Source organism: Protobothrops mucrosquamatus, unplaced genomic scaffold (assembly GCF_001527695.2).
Source record: "Protobothrops mucrosquamatus isolate PMUCROS unplaced genomic scaffold, P.Mucros_1.0 scaffold494, whole genome shotgun sequence".
Lineage (NCBI taxonomy): Eukaryota > Metazoa > Chordata > Lepidosauria > Squamata > Viperidae > Protobothrops > Protobothrops mucrosquamatus.
In genome coordinates, this window is record NW_015386811.1 from 775719 (window position 1) to 799785 (window position 24067).

Sequence of the window (24067 nt, forward strand, 5' to 3'; positions counted from 1 at the left end):
ATATATATATATATATATATATATATATATATATATATATATATATATATATATATATATATATATATATATATATATATATATATATATATATATATATATATATATATATATATATATATATATATATATATATATATATATATATATATATATATACAGCCTGCCTTTTTTATTATTACAGCCCATTGAATGTCGCTGGAACAAAGGCTTATTCATTCAATGGGCTAATGAAAAAAGAATATTAAATTCATGTTTAACTTACTTCTTTTCACCCTTGCAGTTCCTTCTTTAGAAAACAAACTATTTGTGAGTAGACACACACACACACACACACACATAAAATAACACAAAAATGTCTGCCCCATTCGGGCAATGCCTATTCTGAACAAAATATTTGAAATAAATATTTAAATTGTTCAATGTGTTATAATTCATTTGAGTATATAATTTAAAGTTCTGATAATGTAATGTAAGGTAGGCCAGTGGGTACAAGAGATCACTTATTTTATTAAAGCAATGTCATAATTATAGGAGATATCTATACTTAATCAGGGAGACAACTTTTGATGGTTGACCCAAAAGTGCTTTTTCAAAAGGCAACTAGACTTTGTTTTTCCTTGAAGACATTTTGAATCTGATCCAAGAAGCTTCCTCAATTCATCAGACAGAACTGAAGAAGCTTCTTGGATGAGAAGCGAAATGTCTTTAAGGAAAAACAAAGAAAGTCCAGTTGCCTTTTGAAAAAGCTCCTTTGGAACAACCATGACCTGGATGACAGAGACTCTCCATAGACATTTCAATGTTTGAGAGCTTCATTAAACAAAGGCAAGACCAATATTATTTTATGTATTGTTTGTTTGTTAAATTTATTTGCCACCTATCTCACTATGGGGTTACTTTGGCAGCTTCCAAAATAAAATTTAAAAAAAATATAAAAATAATGTAAACATAACAAAAGCAAAGCAATAAATGAATAAAAATAAACAATGAAAGTATAATAATATGAAATGAAAAAGGTGGGCAGAAGAGGAGCAGAAAGAACAGAGGAAGGTGGGAATTAAAAGGCTGCCCTAAGAGGACAGACTAGGCAAAACAGAAAGGTCTTTTTTTGTCCTTAAAAGGACAACAGTTTTGCATTTCTTTTAGATGAGAATTATTCTTAAAAAAAAAAAAGGCTGAGACTATTTTAGAGCTTTTGGCCTGGAGCCTCACATATTGCACCCTTGTTCTAAGCCTTAAGAGGCAATGATGCTTGAATATGATCATCATCCTAGGGGAAAAAATAAGACAGTTTGATCTAGATTTTTTATTAAAACATAAAAATAATATAGGAAAATTTAATAATAAGAATTACCTGAACTTTCAAAGGTTCAAAAGTATTTATGGAGTGTGTTAGACCATATATAACTTTATCTTTTTCTGCAGCAAAGGTACCTAGATGGAATATAAACACAATGTTTGAAAAATAAATTTTCATTCATATATATGATCCACATTCCATCCCCTGGATGGCTTATAACATCAAATAAAATAACCTTAAAACCAGAAAGCTGTAACACTAAACAAAAATATGTTAACATATATAATAAATTAATCATCTGCTTACTACATAGCCAGCATCATAACTACCTAACAGAGAAAGGTAATAAAAATCATACCCTCCCACAGTGTGTAAGTCAGAGAGACTCTGGTCAGGGAAATACCCAGAAACCTGAAAAAATGAACTACTCATTCTACTGAACTAACCTTGTTTTGTTATCAAGCAAGAACAGCATTCAGAAATTTTTAAGTATTCTTCAAAGACAGTCCAAAAAGAGCATTTTATAGTAATCTAAACATAAAGTAATGACAAAAGTGATTTACCAAAAATTCTGTCCCAAATAATTAATGTGCCACCATAGTTTTTATCGATACAATATGGATTTCTGCCTAAAGAAAGAAAATATAAAGCAATTTTTTTCATTAGATTTAAACAATATATTAAGGTGAAACCAGACATCAACACAAATGGCAAAGGTAGTCATTATTATTACTTAAATAGTGAATAATTTAATTAATCATTATTAACTTATTTTACATCAAGACTATCATTTATAATTATTTCACAATCTCTCTCTCTCTGTAAAATATTTGATACATAGATGGACAGAGAGGCAATAATATAACCATATAATATATTCATAAATCACCAATGTCTAATTTAGAAATAAAAATTCATGAAATTTGTAAGATTTTATAACACTACTTTAAAATTCATCAACCAAAAAGTGGTGAAAAAAAGAATTCTATTTATTTTCTCACATTGAATAATGTCTAAGAATAAGTACACTATTATGGCTTCATAATATCCAGTATTGCCTACCATGATGAACTCTGTGATGACTAGGAGTATTGAGAATAAACTCCAACGGGCCAAGATTTTCAATAATCTTTGGGAAAAAAACATGCAGTATGATTACAATGGATTGAAGCTCAATAAAATAAGAGTAGATAATTAAACAGAAGAAAGAAAAGGATGGGGAAAATGTTTAACAAAAGTTTAGTTAATTCAAAAAATTCAGTCAGTTTTCATGATATGGATATTTCTACAATGTGTATAACACAGCAATAACAACAATTCAAAATGACCTCTTACTTCCTGTAAAATATGCTATCATTTTGATTATGTGCAATCAAATTGTTTTTCATTCCTATAGTATTATAATTTGATCATAATCTTTTTTTAAGGAGTCACAGAGAATATTTGTTGAATTCTATTTTTAAAACATTCTCATGTAAGTTTCAAGTTATACCATGTATAATTTATATATCTGTTCAGATCATCCATTGCATATTTGAGCAGATATCTGAATCTGCCTCTCCTTACTTTTGGTTTTTAGCCATTACAACAGTTTTCAACACTTCTGTAAATGTAGAATTTACAAACTCACAAATAAAAAATAGTTGAAAAATTGAGAACACTTGCAAAACCAAAAAAAAAATTATAATATAGTATATTCAGTCATTCATGGTAATATTTATTAATCTCAAGGTATTATTTCAATGCAGTGAAATGAGGCATGTTTATATGTTGTTCTTGCACTCAGTATAAAGTCAATATAATTCCAAATTATACTTTTCTGACTCAGAAAGCTATTACCTAAAAGTGTTTTGGTTATAATCACATATTTACCTGAGTCATGATTTTAATTCTATAGAGCAAATTCCCTCTAGCAATCTGATGATTATTTCTATTTCTAATATTCAAAACTCAAAAACAGCACAAATGTTTGCTTTTGAATATTGTCCCAAAACAACTTCAATTGTCTTAGATTGGGACAAAATCCTCACATTTCAATTTAATTCTATTTTCTTCTTCCTAAAGCATTATTGTTTTAAGAAGGATGAATCCTGTACACGCTTGCTTATGGGAAGGCCTCATTCAAATCATAGTACTTGCTTTTGAATAAAAACTTAACTGGATTCTACTTATTTTAAAAGTAGAGAAGGATTCTCCATGAATTGCGGTTCATAAAATGAAAAATCAGCAGTTTATCTAAAATACCGCACTAACTTTGCTTTACCAAGTTTCAGTTTGTTTTTAAGATAAACATTGAAATGCTTTAGTAAAAATATACCATATTTAGACTTTCAACAGAAGTATTATAGACCAATTCATATTTTTTGGCTTTGCTTAGAAGTGGCTTAGGGCTGTACTTTTGATCAAAGTAGACACTTTTGATTTTTTAAAATCCTTGCGAACAGCATTGCTTACAATATGGATCCTTTGAAGAGCTGATTTTAACCTCTGGCCCACATCTCTAGCACAGCAGTGGGCTACAGTTCAAATCACAGAACAAAATATGTTATTCACCCACAAGAGAGAGTTGCAATGAGGGTAGGAGGATAAGCTATATATAATGTTGACTATCTTGCGCTTAAGCTATTCTCATCACCCAAGTGGACCAAAAATATTGTTCAATCAAAAGTGCTATAAAAAGATGCACAAACATGTCATGAAATGGAAAGGATGACTATGTTGCTTAAAGCAGCTTCTCTTCACTGCAAGTAGCAACTTGTATTCAGTCAGTCTTGAATCAAGTCTTGGAGTCACACACATACACACGGGTAACTGAAATTGCTAAGGTGGGTAGTATTGACTATCTTTTTGGGTAATGCTACCTCATAGCCCTGATCCATAATCATGAATATTAAAGAATTTGTTTCTGTATCTTATCCAACAGTAATTAAGCTACGATTTGTATAATTACTTGTTTAGTTTCCATGAATTATGGCAGAAATTCAGAAAATAAATTCAGTACAATCATCTGAACCTGGAATTTTAAAACAATTATGAATGTATTATTGACTAGTATAAATAAGATAGATGTACTCCTACAAATAGTATTACTACTGCTGTTGTATTTATACAAATAACCATTCAGTTTTTATATCTTGTGGATACAATCTAAAGTTCCATGTAATCTTTAAAACTTTGGGATGTGGCCTTCAGAAATTTCCAAATATTGTTACATATTTTTGGTTTGCGATTATCACAAGCAAAAAATATTAAGACAAGCGGTATTGTAATAATTGCATTTCATTATATAACATTTAAATTTAGTGATTGTCCTCACTACAAAGAGTTTGACACGACTTGGTAACTGAACAACAAAAATTGCACACCATAGGGCCCCATGATGTCATAGTAAACTCACAGGACGCCATAGGATATTTTACTACTTAATAAATGGAACTGTTAGTAAGTCTGCTACAGTGCTCATAACACACAATTCACATTATCACACACAATTTGGGAACTACTAAAGGAACCATGAAAGTTTAGGAAACTCTGCATATAGCAAAATATCCAGACTGTTCTCAATAGCACCTATAAATGTATAGCAGAAAATTTTGAGAAATATAGTGATTTAAACAAAAACTTTTATTACATATGTAACTGCATTTCATGCATTTAAAATAAAACAAAAATATATAAATAGCAGTTTTCCAATATCTCAAGGGCTGCCACAAAGAAGAGGGAGTCAAGCTATTCTCCAAAGCACCTGAAGCAGGACAAGAAGTAACAGATGGAAACTAACAAAAGAGAGAAGCAACCTAAAACGAAGGAGAAAACCTGCCTCCAGAATGCTCCAACACTGGAAGTTTTTAAGAAGAGATTGGACAGCCATTTGTCTGAAATTGTATATGGTTTCCTGCCTGAGCAGAAGGTTGGATTAGATGACCTCCAAGGTCCCTTCCAACTTTATTATTATTATTATTATTATTATTATTATTATTATTATTATTATTATTATTATTATTATTATTATTATTATTATAGAACTATTTCCTATAAACTAACAACCAATCAAGCTTAGGAGGCAAGTCACTTTATTTATACTGATTAAACTGTTATATAATGTATTTTTCTTCACATACTATTATACTTTCCTTTACCAAATTCACTTGACTTACACACACTCACATCCTTAAAGTATGAATCCATATTTGAGACCATCTGGTGAGGAAACATAAAAATAAAAGCATGGTTTGCTTTTCTACTAAAGTTGTTGTGTTAATTCAAAATAACCCAGCCATGTATTTTTACAGATGGACTTGGTGGCCATACTTGCCATGTGAATTCTCTACAGGGGACCTGCGAACAGCAAAAACCCTAGGATATGTGCTTGTCTGCCTGCTTGCACACTTTGAAATTTTCGGCAAACCCTGATTTATTCATCGCCAAATGTTTTCCTATCTGATTAGGCAGTTTTCTACTTCAGTAAGCATGTAATATGGAGGTAGCCAAATTTCTACACTAAGGAGTGAAACAATAATATTTTTGGTTTGCAAGTAAAAACAAGCTAAAAGAACCAGCCTGTTGGGATCATAAAGGGATTCATGGGGGATTGAATTCTAATATAACTATATTCTGGGTATAAAGAAGTGAAGATTTAGGGTTCAAAACTGTTTAGAGAAGAAACACAAGGTCATATTTGTAATAAATTATCTTGAGAGCAGAGTGCTGGCATCTGGTTTTCTGTTCTTTTATTTCTAAACCCACATTTCTAAACCTATGAGTGAATTTGGTATATAATGCAACTATTTCACTTATAATGTTTGATAAGGAATTCTGCTTCCTGTTGGACCTCAACTCAGATGGTCTTTCTGATATGTCTGAATCAAGCAATCTAATTATGTCACATATGCCTGGAGCCCTGCATCCCTGAAGTAATCTCATAGTCTCTATGAATTCATGTAGAGACCTCAAAAGACTGGCTCAGGATTATTCACGGGAAAGTTTTCATATGCTCGGAACTGCACACATAGCGCTTACTCATATGAATATCTACATTTAAAACAAACCACTTTCAAATTTTAGATTATTACACAAGGGAAATATACAAATTACAGGGCAGCTGATGCATGACTATTCAAAGTAAAGCTCATATAATTCAATGTAACTTCAACAGGTCTATACACTCAAAGTTATAAAGTGAATAATAATACATTAAGTCAGCATAGGGCAGGGGTAGGCAACCTTGGCTCTTTTATGACTCTTGGATTTCAACTCCAAGAATTCCTGAGCCAGTCATGTTGAGGGGAAAGAGAGAGGTTTCCAAGCTGAGCCATGCTGGCTCAGGAATTCTGGGAATTGAAGTCCACAAGTCATAAAAGAGCCAAGGTTGCCTATCCCTGGCATAGGTCATGAATAATATGGAGGCATCCGTTAATGTCTGAATTCAATCTGGTACCCCCCCCAAGGATTATAAACATTGAATATTTAAACCAAAGACACTAATCTAGATCAGACATGTCAAACTCGCGATGTCACGTGACGTTCCACAACGTATTGGACCTTTTTCCCCATTGCCAGCAATGGGGTGGGCGTGGTTTCCTTGTGATGCGTCCGGCCCGCGGGCTGGCAGTTTGACACCCCTGATCTAGATTCTAATAAAGACTCTTGATTAATCTATTTAATCTAATTTAAAGAGTCTAATCAAGAAATACACATTAATAAGATGCATATTTGAGATCGATGAACTTAGCATTCTATATGGCAGCTCTCCTATTATAGAAAATAATTACCAGCAGAGCTGAAACAAATCCTCCTTTTCCCCACTACAATTTAGGAAAGGACTCAAAACTATTTCCAGGTTTTAAATGTCATTATTTTAGCCACATGTTTTGACGATTATGGTAGTAATGATGTATTTAACAGATATTAGGCAGGTTTTGAGCTGTCCTTTTAAGAGCTGATAAGGAAAGGACCACTATCTATAATACATGTTCTATATAAAAAATAAATAACAATTTGAAAATAGCAAATGCAATCATTCATGTTCAAGAAGTGTATTAAAATATAAAAACACACTGCCATAAATCAAGAAAATCCACATCCATATTTTGGCATATTAAAAATATTGAATAAAACATATTTTAAAAAGAGAAAGAAAGGAAGACAATGGCAAAATTGATTCATTGTTTATAAATGCATTATAAATGCAGTCCTGTTTTTCTTAAAATATTTAAGATATAAAAAATAGTGTTGCAGTTTTAAACCTATTATAAAGTGAAGACATAGTATTATACTAAAAGAACATTGTTTTTGCTTGCTATGGTTTAAAATACTTTGGATAGCGAGATGGGTAGCATATAAATTAAACAAACAAACAAATATTTTTTTAAGACAACTGAGATAGTGGATAGTGAGATTGGCAGCACATAAAGTAAACAAAACAAACAAATATGACAACAGGAACCAAGTGCCTTTGGGCTTCTTATAAACTGAGTATATAATGGAGAATAAATTGAGAATTGAGTATATAGTAGAGAATAAAAAATAAAAATAAGCTTGTGCTTCTTTTCAAATGAGTCATAAAAATAATTTTCTAATACAATAAATCAGCTTCACATAGGTCAGTGGTGGCAAACCTATGGCACAGATGCCACAGGCGGCACTCAGAGCCCTCTCTGTGGGCACGCGTGCCATCACCCCAGTCCTAGGCCTTCAGCTGGGTTTTATAAACCCTTTTTGTTTTAGGCCTCCACAAAAAAAAAGGTTCAATCAATCAGTCAATTTCAACTTCTCGCGGGAAAAAAAAGATCTTGCAAAGTTGGAATTGATTGATTGAACTTTTTAGTCCCACCCAGTCTGCTGTTACTGCAGCCACGCCCACACAATGGGCCACACCCACATAATGGGCCACACCCACCCGGCACCTGACAATGCATAAGTGGGTTTTGGGTTACAGTTTGGGCACTCAGTCTCTAAAAGGTTCGCCATCACTGACATAGGTTTTCAAGACATTGATCCAATTTGGCTGCTTAGGCATTGTCAAATGTCTAAATTACCTCTGTATGTATCCAGAACTGGTAAAGGAGATTAAACTGGAGATGAACAGCGAATACTGAAGGTGGAATGCAAAAAGCCATTGGAAGGTAAAATACCTTTAAAAAAAGAAAATAATAATGATCAAAATATTTTTTAAAAATCAACATTTGTCAAGCAAGCAATTTAAGAAATTAAATAACAAAACTTCAATCTATTATCCTCTAAGTCCACTGGACTAAAATTTTATTTTTCTAAGCCAAAATCAAGCTGGGGAAGGTTGGATTCCATTGTGCAACTCTCTGTATTGTGGGTGTAAAGTTAGCTACATAATCATGATATGCCTCAGACAATATGAACAGAAAGAGCCAGATAACAGAAAACTCTTGGCATCCTATGATATTCTAATACTGTGAAATATGTTTCCTTGAAATCTAGTAGCGATAAAGATGAGAAAATAACAAAATGGGTTGCCACGTTTTATTATTTTAATTTTTTAAACTATTTTCCTTGTTGCTCTTTTGATATGGAACACCTTACTAGTCAGAATGATGAATTCCTAAAGGAGCAATACTTTCCATACAACTCATGTGCCTCCATTTAATTATCATTAAGAAAGAATCTGAAAACCTCCAGGCCAAAAACATTAGCACTGTAATCCAACAAAGGCTTATATAACTGTGTGTATTTATATAGAGCATTTTAAGAGAAGAATTTGGAACAGTTATTATCAGGGAAATAGAAAATTATGAACTGACAGCATATAGGCTTTTCCAAAGCAACGAAGAAAGATTATGAGAAACTGATTATTTTCCACTTTGGCATCACAAAAAATTTATTGAAACAGAACAAGCAGCATAAAATACTTTTTTTTCTTTGCTGAGTCCATCTGAAAATAGAAACCAATTGCTTCACTGGAGACCACGGACTTTCATAATGCCATACGAATTAGAACGTTTGGTCTCATTCTGAAACAAGTTGTTATATAAACATGTCATAATTCCATAGTTAATAAACTCTCATATCTACAAGAACAACTCATTTTAATTAAGAGAAAAACTTCACCAACATAAATTAATCTACTTGCTTCTTAATCCATTTATGAGTTTGGTTCCAATGGTCAATGATGCTAAACGGTGTAGACTGTTCATTTTATTAGCTATTATATTAGCACATTTTTGTAATACTTAATTAAATTTGTATAAATCTAAATGACAGAGCTTTTAGGATGAATGTTGGTGAAATATATCAAAAAGCAGAAACAAATTTAAATTTAAATTTAAATGCATTGTCTGAAAGCCTTTACAGCGTTGTGGAAATAATTCATAGTAAAAACAATAGAGAATTATGTTCAAAGAAGTAGGCATTAATATAAGGTGAGATAGTGTGCAACTCCATTTTAAAGTTATTTTCAATGAACCTATTTCCATATTTCCTACTGTTTATTAATAAACTATGTTTAGACTTTTAAAATTGTGACTACTCCATTCTAAAGGCTTCGTTATCATCGGTCAGCAAGTTGACTACTACCTCTGTGAAAATAGAATATACTTCTTCACCCTCTTGTAGCTCTGGTTCAAATTACAGCATTAGTGTGAGAAGGAATAGTGATCAATGGCTGTCACAGTAAGATTGCCTTCATATCCACCATGGAGGTCATGGTGTATTTGATCATTTGACAAATTAACTGTCTTAAGGAAGGAAAGAGGGTAAACTGAGCAATAAACAGAGTCACCAAGGAAAAGAGCCCACTCTGAGTGCCTTGCAACAAGCCCATTTTCTATTTTATATTTTTATCATTCAGATGGAATATAATACAATCATTTTATTTTGGTACAATTCTCATCAGTTACAAATAAATATGTTAATACCCACTTTATTTTTTTTAATATATACATATAGTAAATTCCAACATTTCAAAATAAGTTATGTTCACTGTTTCTATTACCTTTGATTACACTTACTATATTTCATTAGTTAATTATCAAATTAATAATTTTCAAACTATTCTCTTTTTTATTGGACACACTGGGTAAATGCTATTTCATGATAATCTAGGGTTGAGGTTTTTCTTTATTTTTTAGTGTACTGCATACCATAGAGAGAGGGACAAATAATATATTAGAATGTCTTACAAGCAGATAATATATCTAAGGAGTTAGATTTTTAAATTTTATTTTTAAACCATGTCTCGTTATTAAAATGAGTTTGAAAATGGAAACAATTTAAAAATCAGATCAGGACCACATTTTTATTTGATGCCCAAGTGAACAGATACATCATAATTTGATGCTAAACATATCTCAACTGAAAAAAGTTCCATTTGAATAATACTTCTACTCAGAATATCATTTCTTGAGTATACACAGAATGGCACAGAGGACATGTAAACGAAATCTTCATACATAAGGGCACTGTACATCTAGTTCTGTAGTATCTAAATACAAAAAATGTTCTAGTTCAATTTACAGATTTTTATGGTTTCTAAAACTCTGAAAAATCTTTAATTGCTTTACTCTTTTTTTTGTCTTTGACATGCACTACACACTGGACATACTCACCCATGATGCAAATTTTTGCAAAACAGATTGCCTTAATGCTGTGAATAAGTTATAATGTTCAGAACTATGATGTGCTTGATGTCCAGCCCATAAAAAATTAATCTCTGCAATAAAAGAAAAATATTTTGTAAGCCATGGAATATTATGATGAAATTTATATTTTTAAAATCTAGCAATAAGCAAATATAGCCTTTCATGTACACAGAAATTCTGCATTTAGAAATATACCTGATGCTCCAATTTATGGAAAGCATATGTAAAGTGTTGGTCCAATCAATATCCTAGCTTTCACTTCTGAAAAAAAATGCCTGACAGAATGTAGAGAATGCAGAATTCTTTCCAGAACTCCTTTCATAGCAGTAGGAGACATTTTATTTTCTTCTGTGTAATAACATAGCATATTGCATCTGAGTACATGGATGTGCTTGTATTCAAGAGGAAACAGATTATATTTCTCTATAGGACCCCTTGCTTGAACTAACCCATTTCCATAGTCATTCTTTTGCCAGCATTTCCTGCCATACCGAACTTCAGTTTTTAGTTACTCTGATGATGGAAAGACAGATGAACACACAAACATCCAAACCTATATACATAATTTATTTCCAACATTCTATTTAATTATATAATTGTTAGAAAATTGTTTATTTTTAACCTGGAAAAGAATATCTAAAAAATAAATCTGTAAAGGAAAGAAACAAGCATTTTAACAGACCTGTATGTTTTTATAAGTACATATTTGAATTTAAAAGTAACTATGAAATAAAGAAATCTATGTTGCTTATTTCACTGAAATTCCTTTTACAAACTCTTTAGGTTTAGGTCAGTGATGCCAATCCTTTTAGAGACCGAGTGCCAAAACTGCAACCCAAAACCCACTTATGTATCGTCGGATGCCAGGTGGGCGTGGCCAATTGGGTGGGCGTGGCCCATTGGGTGGGTGTGGCTGTGGTGGTAATGGCAGACTGGGTGGGACTAAAAAGTTCAATCAATCAATTCCAACTTTGCGAGATCTTTTTTCCCCCCATGAGAAGCTGAAATTGATTGATTGATTGATTGAATCTTTTTTTTTGCACATGGCGGCAGAGGCCTAAAGCGAAAAGGTTGTCTAAAACCCAGCTGAAGGCCTAGGACTGGGGCGATGGCGCGAGTGCCCACAGAGAAGGCTCTGAGTGCCACCTGTGGCACGCGTGCCATAGGTTCGCCACCACGGGTTTAGGTAGATCTCCATTCATACATTCCTTTGAAGTTAAATGTTTTATGTTTTATGCTTTACTGCAGAAAAATCAGGTATTTTTTTCTCCTATTCAGGAAGTCCAAAAAAATCTCTGAATTCTTCTATTTGGCATAGAATACAAGAACCTCTCATTGGTTTTTTTAAAAAATGGTAAATAAATGGGACTTGTCACAAATTGATTCTCTGATTGAAAATTTAAATTTAATGTAAAGAAGGCTTTTACAGCAGATTCAAGTCACAGAAAGGTGAACCTATATTATTGGAAGCAAACAATTAATTTGGTCCCGTCAGTTTTTGTTTGTTTGTTTGTTTTGCATCTTAGATGTTTTTACAGAGTTTTTTGCAATTTGTCACAGATGATGCCTTTCTTCAGAACAAAAAGAACTACAGAAAGTCTTGAGACAAGATTTCAAGGCAAGGTTGGGTTACGTATATAGCAGCAAACATGCACTTGTCCAGGTAACTAATTTATTTAATCTTCTCTTAAGATAACAGTAACGTGTTCCCAGCAATTTTAAAATATACCACTAATCTCCCTCAATAATAGGAAAGGTTCATAGAGGTCCACATGTAAATGAGTTGCTTAAAATATTGGGATAACCAGCTTTTCTCTAGGGGCCCTGGGGTTCTTTGAGAGGTCACAGAAGGAGTTCCATGAGAGATCGTGACTGGAAAAAATAAAAAAAAACATTGGCTTTTTTGAACTTCGTATGTAGATAATCATAATTTGTGGACAGGGCATCAAAAGACCTGGGAAGTACTTTTGTGTTCTTCTAGGATAAAATTAGTTTATCAGTTCTTCCAGGGTAAGAAAGGCTAAATTAAGCACATTCTATGTGATGAGACTCAGTCTATTCTTACTGACTTTCATTTCCTCTGAAGGAAAAAAAAGTAGTCTTTCATGTGACCTAGTGTATCCCTTTAGTCCAGAAAAATATGTATTAGACAACCAACTGAAACTTCTTGACTTAGACCTATACCCAAAGTGTCAAGTTTTATAAGAGGCCTCTGTAGTGTATTTCTTTCTCATTCCAAACAAATTTTTCTAGCAAAGTACCTTTCGTGCATAGAAATGTGTTTATGCTAACCTGTTTACTGTTTAAATTTTGAAGATATTAGTAAGGGTAGCTAATCAGAAACTTGATATTTGAATACATATTTATATTCTCAGATAAAGTCACTAAGGCAATCTTGTACATCCAGATGTGTTATCCCTTGCACCACAGAATGTTCCATGTTAGTATTGCTTCTTTAATGAAAATATAATAATAATAATAATAATAATGATGATGATGATGATGATGATGATGATGATGATGATGATGATGATGATGATGATGATAAAGTTGGAAGGGATCTTGATGGTCATCTAATCCAACCCCCTGCTCAGGCAGGAAAACCTATACCGTTTCGGACAAACGGTTTGCCCTGAATTAGTGAGGTTTTTACAAGCAAATTGATCATAGATATTTCAGTAAATGGTTAAAATCTGCTCAAATATGACTACTTCCATTATATCTTGATTACCTATGTCACTTAGTTTCATCTCTACTTCTATCTGTGTAATGTATTAATTCCTCATTTTATTTATTTTTCATATTGTAGTTATATTTTCTTTTGGTGTTTGATAATAATTCAGTAAGTAAAATATATAAAGTGTCATGGTCCCATCAGAGCCTGAGTCTGAGTCTGAGGAGGAAGAGGAGGAGGAGGAGGAGGAGGAGGAAGAGGAAGAGATGGAGCAGGGGATGGTGCAGTCTCTATGGCTCAGGAGGAATGACCTGAGAATGAGAATAAGGCAGTCCCAGGTCCATCGGGCCTCGGAAAAGTAGGCAGGGAGAAAGAAAAGGCTCAAGCTGATCAAGGAAGCGGGGAGGCGACAGAAAGGGCAGAGGAGCTTTGGAGCTCTGGAATGAGCAAATGCTTCCTCTGCACGATTCCCAAGTGCGAAGAATGGAAAGATGGCAGAGTCAGTGCAACTACTTGGGAGGGGGGCACCCCTGCTCATGAGGTTCACCTGGAGAGTAACATTTAAGGAGACGCCGTGAGGAGGGGCTTTTGCCAGGAACAAGTGTTTGTCTTTGGATTACACTCCCTTGGTTGTAATTCAAACTGCTTTGTTTTGAAGATTGCTCCTGCCTTGTTTTGAGGACTGTTCTTAGTTTACCCTAGCCCTGAAGATCCTCCCTTCAACTCTGCCTTGCCTTGGATTCCGTCGAGAAGTGCTCTTGGCTTTTTGATTTGAACTGTGCCCTTGTTTGTGAATTGTGTTTGTCTTTTGTTTCACTGTACCCTTTGGAAAACTGTTCCTTGTCATGGAACTTTGCCTTGTTCTGAGAACTGCCCTTGCTTTCTCTCTGAACTTGTGCCTTGTGGACTTGGTGGGTGCTCTATGAGCTGTTATTTAGGGGACTGAAAGTAGAGGCTGACTGGTCCATGGAGGATCATTTATTTAACCCTTTCCAAGAACTCTCTGGAGGACTGCCTTGTCTTGCCTCTCTGGCTCATAACATAAATAGATAGGTATAAATAAATTTCATACTCGGGAATAAAGACAACATTGGCAGATAAAGATTTTAGAGAGATACAATCCTGGTAATCCCTCACCCACTTTTTATATTTTACTGTTATACCAGATAAGCTTCAAGGATGAAAAGTCCTCTTAAGGTTCAGCAACTCTACTTGAACTTGTTTTCCTAGTTTTGCCCATTTGGCAGCAACCCTGCACTTTACACAATTCAAAGCCTAGAGATGCTGATGAAATGCTGATTAACACTTTATGGCCACTATTCCTATATTTTCACTCAGGAGAAGGAAAAGGAGACACAAGCTAGCCCAGAAATTCCCAAACATGGCTGGCTGAGAAATTCTGGAAGCTGAAATCAATAAGCTTAAAGTTGCCAGGTTTGGAGATCCCTGCTTTAGCCCAACACATGCATATTGTTCTTTATCTCTCTTCGATATCCAATGTCAATAGCCACTTATTATTGCCATTTATTTAAAGAAAGTCTACGATCACTATTTTATAAATCTTGAATATGTGAATACATGCTTGGCAAACTCAACTAAATGACTGTTTCAGGTTTGACAGACGTACAGCCTAAGAGGTGTGAGAAAGCCTTAAGAACATCACTGAGTGAAGATGATTGGTGACTCCAGATGTTGCCTTGTTATATTTATAAACTTTGATGAGTAGTTTAAATAAAGCCTATGATGATAATATGAAAATTGATTAGACAGGAGCCCAGGGTAACCCCTTTCTACAATAGTGCAAACATGCCGTTAAACTGAGATACTGTACATATGCTATATGATATTCTAAAAATTAATACAACAGTATTCTCTATGCCACATTGGGAGCATGGTGCTTAATACCAAAATGTAAATCTGTTAAATGAAATGCATTAAAAGATCTTAAGACCAAGATATTGGACAAATTTCAAACTATTGTAAAGATAGATATTAAATGATAACCTGTTATAGGAAACAATTTAATCATCCATAACTGCCTGAAGCTCTCACAATCTATACAGCTAGATCCCCCTGCCACTATGATTTAAACTGGAAAAGAATCCCTAATATCCCCTCTAAGAGATTTTTAAAAAAATAACAACAAAATCTTCTTTTCAAGTATACAGTATTCTTAAATTTCAATATTTAAGGAAAACAAAATAACTTAATCCACCCTTCATAATTAGTTCATTAGGGACTAAGTTATTCATTCAAACTACAATAGTGCACAATAATTTACATTTGAAATACTTCCTAGGAATATGACAGAAGCTAAATGAGCAAACTAAAAAAAACCTAAAAAGTGTGGAGGTTAAAGATCTGTCTCTTTAGTTGTTTTAAAAGCATATACTTCCTATCACAAACTGTGTGTAACATAAGCCTCAATTCAATGAGATACAGCTGTACAAATATAATACTGTAACTGAATCTTGCTTTTTTCTTCCCCTTCCTTTTTTTTATATTGTGAAAAGTTCAAGGAAAAGAATCTATGATGATTTTCCATTCTGCTCTTATTCACCTGAGGGTCAAAAGTGAAGGTTAAATGATATACAGAAAGAATTACTAAAAATCCTTTTTATTACTTAACAGTATTCAATTAATCCAGCAAAAACAACAACAAATTTTGTTCTTCATTTTAAATACATTAAACAGTCAGCTGGGAAAATTAGTGTGTTTAAAAATCCCAATACGAAAAGCTATGCACAGGTGGGAATGTAATATATATGAGTTTGAGTTCCAACTGCTGTAGTGTTTCCACTATTAAATTAGAAAACAAATGATTAGTTAAAATATACAGCAAAAAAAAACCACTAATATATTTTGTTTCACTCAAACAACACATTAACTATTTCCAGTGCTTTTTTTCTAAAAAAAAAAAAAAAAGGTGCCAGAACTCACACACATCATACAACCCGCCTTGCCTACCCTACAAGGTTCCATCCAAAAAAGGTGCCAGAACTCCGTTCTGAGCATTCTATGAGAAAAAAAGCCCTGACTATTTCATCCAATACACATTCCAAAGTGTCCACTGAGTTTGATTTGACTCAAAAAATTTCTAATCAAAGTTAAATTTTGATTTTATTATACAAATGGCAATCTTCCAGGAAAAATTAATTTTCAAATTCTGCATATTTATTGGTTACTTTAAGGGAATTTTGCATCTCAAAACATTGTTGTTTGATAACTTGATTAAAAGATACACCACAAGAGACTTTGCTTTCTACCCCAATCTTAATATAAATATTAGAAGAATATAATTTTCAAATGAGATTAATAAAATACAGCATGGTTTTATTTCAGAATCTTTATTTAATCCAATCTGTCAGATGTCAAATATTTTCACTATTTTTGAAGCAAATATTTTGTAGAAATAATATAGTATTCATGTTATAACTATGATATCAGACAATCTATTCTCAGTCTTATTTACATTAGAAATTCAAGAATTAAACTGAACAGCAGATTGAAATATCTGATCCAACTTTATTTTAATTTTAGAAGACATATTTGGGGAAAGGAACAATGAGAATAGTTACTTTTCTTTTAACCCTCAATCATATGATATGGTATCATTTTCCATAGATTTTTCTTGGAAAAGTCTGTTATAAAGGTAGTCCTTGACTTACAACCACAAATAAGTCCAAAATTTCAATTGCTAAGCCAGACAGTGTTCAGTGAGTTTTATGATCTTTCTTGTCATGGTTGTTAAGTGAATCAGTGCAGTTGTTAAGTTATTCACGTGATTGTTTAATGAATCTGACTTCCCCATTGAATTTGCTTGTCAGGTCACAAAAGGTGATTGCATGATTCCATGACACTCCAGCCTTCATAAATACAAGTCAGTTGCCAAGCATCCAAATTTTGATCATATGACCATAGGGATACTGAAATGGCCATTAAATGTGAAAAATGGTCATAAGTTACTTTTTTCAGTTTCAACTTTGAATAGTCACTAAATGAATGGTTGGAACTGCAGGATTAGGTCCACATTGCTTTGTTCACACATAATCAAAATAAATTGAGCAATGAAGGCAGAACTGGAGGTTGGCATGGAACAGTTTCACAAAAAAGCTTTCTGGTAAATATTATGCACATGAGAAAAACTGACCATTAATGGCAAATACTCAAGATAGCCATTATGTTTGAACTTACGATATTGCTCTCAAAATTCCAAATAACCTTTGTGAAACAAAACAATTATTCTAATAGACATTATACAGTAAAAGACAATCCTTCTAAAACAGGGGTGTCAAACTCGCAACGTCACTTGATGTGTCGTGATGTATCACGACTTTTTTTCCATTGCCAGCAATGGGGTTGGCACGGTTTCAGCATGACGCATCTGGCCTACGGGCTGGCAGTTTGACATCCCTGCTCTAAAAAGTTTAGAAAGATCAATTAGATCCAAATAAAGATACTAATACCCAGTGACTGGGATTGTGAAATAATATTTTATCAGCTATACTCTTGTCAGTTCCAATGCCTCTCCAGGAAACAAACCTTTCAAACAAAACTTGTCTGAAATGGTGTAGGGTTCCTGCCTGGGCAGGGGGTTGGACTCGATGACCTCCAAGGTCCCTTCCAACTTTATTATTATTATTAAACCAATGGGTGCCTTTTTGCCAATATGGTAAGACACTCATTTTTTTAAAAAAACAATAAGTTATTGTTTAATTTTCATTTTATACTCCTGTTTAACACTAGGATAATAGTGTTAATAGAGTGGCTGTTATATATAGCTTTGTTTTATACAAGTTTGTTCTTTGTTCATTATTAATATATTATCCTCAGCATTTTGTTTTTAATCATTTAATCATTAAAATATACCTGAGTTCATAAATTACTGAACATATTTCAAAGTATAACTTTAAAATATCACTAATATAGCTTCTCTATAGATTATTGTGAAGGATATAGGTGAGAGAGCTTAATTCAACTGTTAATATTGGTCAAACAAAAGCTGAAAAGCTAGATTTTTAAGCTAACAGTCGGTGTTGAGTCGTAACATGATGCCTGAGTTTTGAAAGCTGTATGATGCTGCTGAATCTGTTCAACACTTAGCTGGTTACAACTAGAAGGAGACTCTTTTCATTGGTCCTATATTATTAGAATAGTCTAGACAGATACATCATGTTGCTGCCAGGTTTTGACTTTCATTTCTACCAAGTGATCAGAAGATTGCCTCAAATTTAACTGTTACTTGCTGCTTTGCTCATTTTATATGCTGTTTATATTACTGTTTTATTGCTTATTTTTTACAATTTTATTAGTATACATTACTTTGGAAATGTTAGATCAAGAAGTAATTCATATGTGTGAAATATCTCTCTCTCTCTCTCTCTCTCTCTCTCTCTCTCTCTCTCTCTCTCTCTCTCGCGTTCAACATCAATTGTTAGCTTTCTCGCATATTCATCCTAAGGTCTGGATACAAATATTGGCATTGACATAATTGGCCTTAAATTGTTTTAAACAAACTTTTTTAATATTAAAAGGCAGTGGAGGTAGAGAAATAAAGTGAGATAGATGTAAAATGCTTTTTTTGGGGGGGGACTGGGAAATGTACTACTTCAATCTAACTTCTTGTTTTTTCACTCAATCCTATTTATTTCATTCAAAAATTAAAATCTTTGTGTGGTCTGTCAAGGATTCAAGGAATGGGGCAGCTAGTATCAAATAGGAAATCAGGGAAAATGTTCCCAGGATATACATGCCAAGAATGAGTGCTAAACCTTCCTTAGAAATATGTGTATATGCATGCCAAACTGAAATCTCCTGCCTGATTTTCTGCCATATCATTTGAAAAGGACAGCAATCCCTCCAGAGATAAGATCCACAAAAATTGTAACAATCCAAACAAACCACCAATCTGAGGTAATTTAGACAGAAAGTTCCACAGCCAGTCTATCCAGAAAAAAAGGAGGCAATCACACCACACCCACAGAAAAAAAATCCCCAATATTTCGTTTTAATTAAATTTTTAATTAGGCATAATATGTATATATGTTAGTATTTTATCTAATTTGTCAGCCGCCCTGAGTCCGAAAGGAGAAGGGCGGGATATAAATGCAATAAATAAATAAATAAATAAATAAATATACCACTATGTCTTAAAGAGCATATTTTGTTGTTATTATCAGAAGAAGAAAAACAAGTTTTTATTTTGGTCACTAATCAGATTTACAATCTAAGACATAGAAATATGTTTAATAAAACAAAATGGGATGAAAAGGTAAAATGAACATAATCAGCACAGGTAAAACTTTCTTAGTTCAGGTTTAACAAATTTAACAAATTCTAGGCTGTATTAACAAAGGGATATAATCAAAATCACATGAAGTGTTAATACAACTTCATAATGCTTTTGGTAAGACTACACTTACAATATTCTATCCAATTTTGTTCATCATGGTACAAAAATTTTGAGACTCTAGAAAGAATACAGACAAGAGCAACAAAGATGATTAGGGGACCAGAGGCTAAACCGTACGATGAATATTGTGGGAACTGGGAATGTCTAGTCTAACAGGGGTGACATGATAGCAGTTTTCCAATATTTACAATATATTTCTATCACTGAGAGGAGAAGGTCAACCTATTCTCCAAAGTATCTGAGGCCAGGACAGAAAGTAATAGATGGAAGCTTAACAAAGAAAGATCCAACCTAGAATCAAAGATAAATTTCCAATTTTAAATACATTACGTTTTAAACCAGTGTATGTAATCTATACTTATGCAGTTCCTCTATACTAAAATTACAAATTATTAAAGCTTTAATCCTGTATATATTGATTTATTACCATAATTGAACCTAGAGTTACAGCTGTAAATTGTTGTGGTCATTCAAAAGTCAACAATACCTAAATAATCTAACTATGAAGGGATAATATGAAATGAATTATCTTCAGGTTCTAATTTGGAAAATAAATTAGTAATCAAGTTTTTAAGCTTGGCTAATTCATTTTGGAAAGAAAATGGGAAGTCTGTCTCCTCTGATCCTTCAATTCTGTAGTAAGTCCTTTTTTCTAAGCCATTTTGAGAATATGAAATATCAGCACTTTGACAAATCACTCAAATATACTGATGTACTGATCTGCCAACTTCTTTAAATGTGATATCTTTCTATTCTAAAAGTCCTTATTAGCCAAATTTTGATTTTCTCCATAAAAAAAACTAGTGAATCATTTCTCACCTGATACCTATCCTTTCATTCATCTATTCATTAAGTAATTATGCAAATTATTATTTTTCACTACTATCACACCAAGGATTTGATTTTATTATAATGAAAAAGGAGAAATATAAACTGGCAACTAAAGTGGAGAAGTGTGTAATTCTGTGTCCTAGTAAAACACCCAAAACTACAAAGTTTTTTCTTCCTTATTAACAGGTCAAATCAAATTTATCAAAAATCAAATTTAGGCATTAGGAAAGCAGAAAAAAGAAAGGTAGTTCAAAATATAGATAGCATAAATCACAGCTTATTGGCACACCTTTTCAGATTTAACATTTATATATTTTTGATATCTGGTGACCTGCAGTTATAACTAGAACTTTAGCAAATCACAAGTACTAATACTGGAAAACCAAAAACCTGCCTACACAGAAACAAAAATCTTCTAGTGCACTTGTGCAACTATTCTTGGTTTACTTGCCTATATGAACTTGTATGTATGTAGAGTGAGCCTGCATGTACATACTTTTGAAGTGCAAACATTAAAAACTTTAAAATTATATTTAAAGTTGCAATAATGTTTTTTTAAAAAAAAAAACCTGAAATGTCAAGGAGAATATATTTTCTTTGAAAGGATCTGAAGAGGAAACCACTGGAATGAGAATGAAATAAGATAATTCTCCTTTTGTTCTTTTTTTTAAAGAGTTCTTATTTTTCTCTGTACTGGGCTGTCTTGCTAAAGATTGATGTTTGGTGTCACTTCTAGGAAGTGCAGACTGTTCAGCTTCATTGCAATCTATGTCCTCATCCCCTTTCTCTGTTGGATACCACATACTTTGGCAACCGATATTCAGATGGGAAGTGCTTTTAATGGCAAGAATAGTTGCCAGTGAAACCTTTTCCCACAATGTCCAAAATTCTGAATATGCATACATTAAAGAAACAGAAATACAGTTACACCAAGAGAAAAACCACTAAGATTAATGCAGTTGAATGCAAATCCTGAAAACTATTAAAGAGTGTCAGAGAAATAAAAAAATAGGTCAACCATATTTCATTCTTAATGTCATAACAAGGTTCCAAAGAACTACATACAATTAATTCCACATCTAGTACATCAAGAACCATCCCTCATACCTGATGACAAACTGCATTCAGAATGAAAGGGATTTGTAAAAGCAGACTGCATTGCACTGTGACATAAAAGCCAGAAGTTCAGAGAAGTAGAAAAGAAAATAATAATAAATTCCACTGGGGATGTGAGGTCCATGAGGAATTTAAAGTAGCTCTTTGGATTCTGTCTTATGCATTTAAGTGGTCCTGCATGTTTTATTTTGAAGGTAAGAGTTTTTATTGGCGAGTTTTGTTCCAGAAAAATTGCACTCCAAAAGCATGTGCAAAAAAAGTAAGTTTTATTGTGTATATTTTCTTCTAGCCAACAGCATAGTAGAAAAAGGAAAGTAATGTGCTTTTTATGTGATATAAGCCAAGAAATCTCACAGCTAAAATAGGCAGATTGTTTACCATGTGCCAGTTTTCCTTTAAATAATGCAGTTTAGCCTGAAATTTGCTGTTAATGGTCTAGGTAATCAGCATGCAAAATATGTTCCTCTATTCTTTATTTAAAAATAATCTGATATCCGATAACTTATCAGCCTAATATTATTTATATCAATATCAGCCTAATTATGTTTAGTTTTTTGAATCCCAGCTTGATGCCAATAATGTTATTTTATATTCCTGTTATCACTATGAAAGTGATAACTTTTTCAAGCTATCTAAGGAGAGACGAACAATTATCAATAAAATTCATAAGAATTTTATTATCTAAAGAATAGTGACCTTACAAACATTTTTTTAAATATTATACTTAGATAACAAAAATGATATAACCGTATTCAGATCTGGACAAGCAATTGGCAAAATTTTCACCATTTCCAAAGTTTTCTTTACTTTTCCAAGGTCTGGCATTTTTGGCAAATAAGCTCTCTTCAAAGAAGTGACAGAAAATAATTGAGATGTGGTATTCGCCAGGTTGAGAGCTATTCTCCATTCAATTATATATCAATATCCCATTAGATAAGTCTACGGGTCCTGTTTAGAAAGAAGTTACATCTGACTCAATCTCAGATTTGGGTCTTTTCTGCCATGGCTCCCACCCTGTAGGCCATCATTAGCTCCAAAGTAAGACTGGCCGTATTCTTAACATGAGAGATGGTAGGTAGGTAGGTAGGTAGGTAGGAAGGAAGGTAGGTGGGTGGGTGGGTGGATGGATGGATGGATGGATAATGAGAAATATTTTGTCTGCAACAGCTTCAGAGCTGGCTTACATAGCCTCCCTCAATTTAACTTTTCAGATCTAATACTAAGAGGAAATATGTCACATGAAATGTAAACCAGTGCAACCTGAAATAGACAAAAATCTGCTTCCGCCTCTAGAATAAATTTTCTCCTGTAATGGAGACTCTCTTGTTGGTGAAAAAGAAATGTATGTTCTTTATGCAGTGTTATTATACAAATGATGTAAATTGTAATAGGGATATAGTTTTATATTAGTGGACACTTGAGAGTAATGATTACCTTATTCTTCCAAATGGTCCATTAAAATGAGATTATAGTTTACCTGTAAGCATATCTGAGAAATGAAATTTATGGGGCTTGTTATCTTGGTAGGAATTGTGAGTTAAGGCTTTGGATCCTAAGTTTGGGAACTCATTTTAAAAAGTGTCAAGATGTTATTATTTTAGTTATATTAATTTACTTGTTTTTGTTGGATAAATTCTGCATTTTTGTTATATTGATTTTAAACTGGAAGATACCTTGAGTGTTCATTTTGAGAGGGAAACATATATCAAGTTAGTACATAATATCTCTTTTTTTAAAAAATACTGTTTATTATTTTATAACTACATATATTATTTCTTTTACATGTTATAAAAATGAGAGGAAAGAAATGATGGGAAGAGTCTACTAATTATTTGGTGGAGTAGGGAATTTTCTTTTCTGATAGATTAAATAATATTCAGTTATTTTAAATGTACTCTCTTCACACTCACACAAAGGAGTCTTCGCATTTCTTTTTCCATATGATTTTTTTTTTACCAAGACTATAATTCTTAGTTTTGTTTTCCCTTTTTTTTCCTGCCAGTTGCAAAAAGTTACAGTTAATTTATCTGTGGACCTTTTTCTGGTTCAAATGATAAAAGATCAGTGTTTTGAATTCCACATTCTATCAAAGGTACTCTGGTTAAAAGATAAATAATACACAG

At 32.9% G+C, this 24067-nt stretch overlaps 1 protein-coding gene across 1 annotated transcript in view; it reads right to left on the minus strand.

Annotated features, from left to right (window-relative positions):
• The window catches only part of AGMO (alkylglycerol monooxygenase), a 160745-nt gene that overhangs the window by 77448 nt on the left and 59230 nt on the right, over positions 1-24067 (minus strand). Inside the window, exons 4-8 of the mRNA XM_015816773.1 lie at positions 10879-10982; positions 8341-8436; positions 2366-2432; positions 1867-1932; positions 1358-1437 (exon numbers count right to left, since the gene is read on the minus strand). Of these exons, the coding sequence (XP_015672259.1) occupies positions 1358-1437; positions 1867-1932; positions 2366-2432; positions 8341-8436; positions 10879-10982 (413 nt within the window). The remainder of the gene's footprint in view (positions 1-1357; positions 1438-1866; positions 1933-2365; positions 2433-8340; positions 8437-10878; positions 10983-24067) is intronic.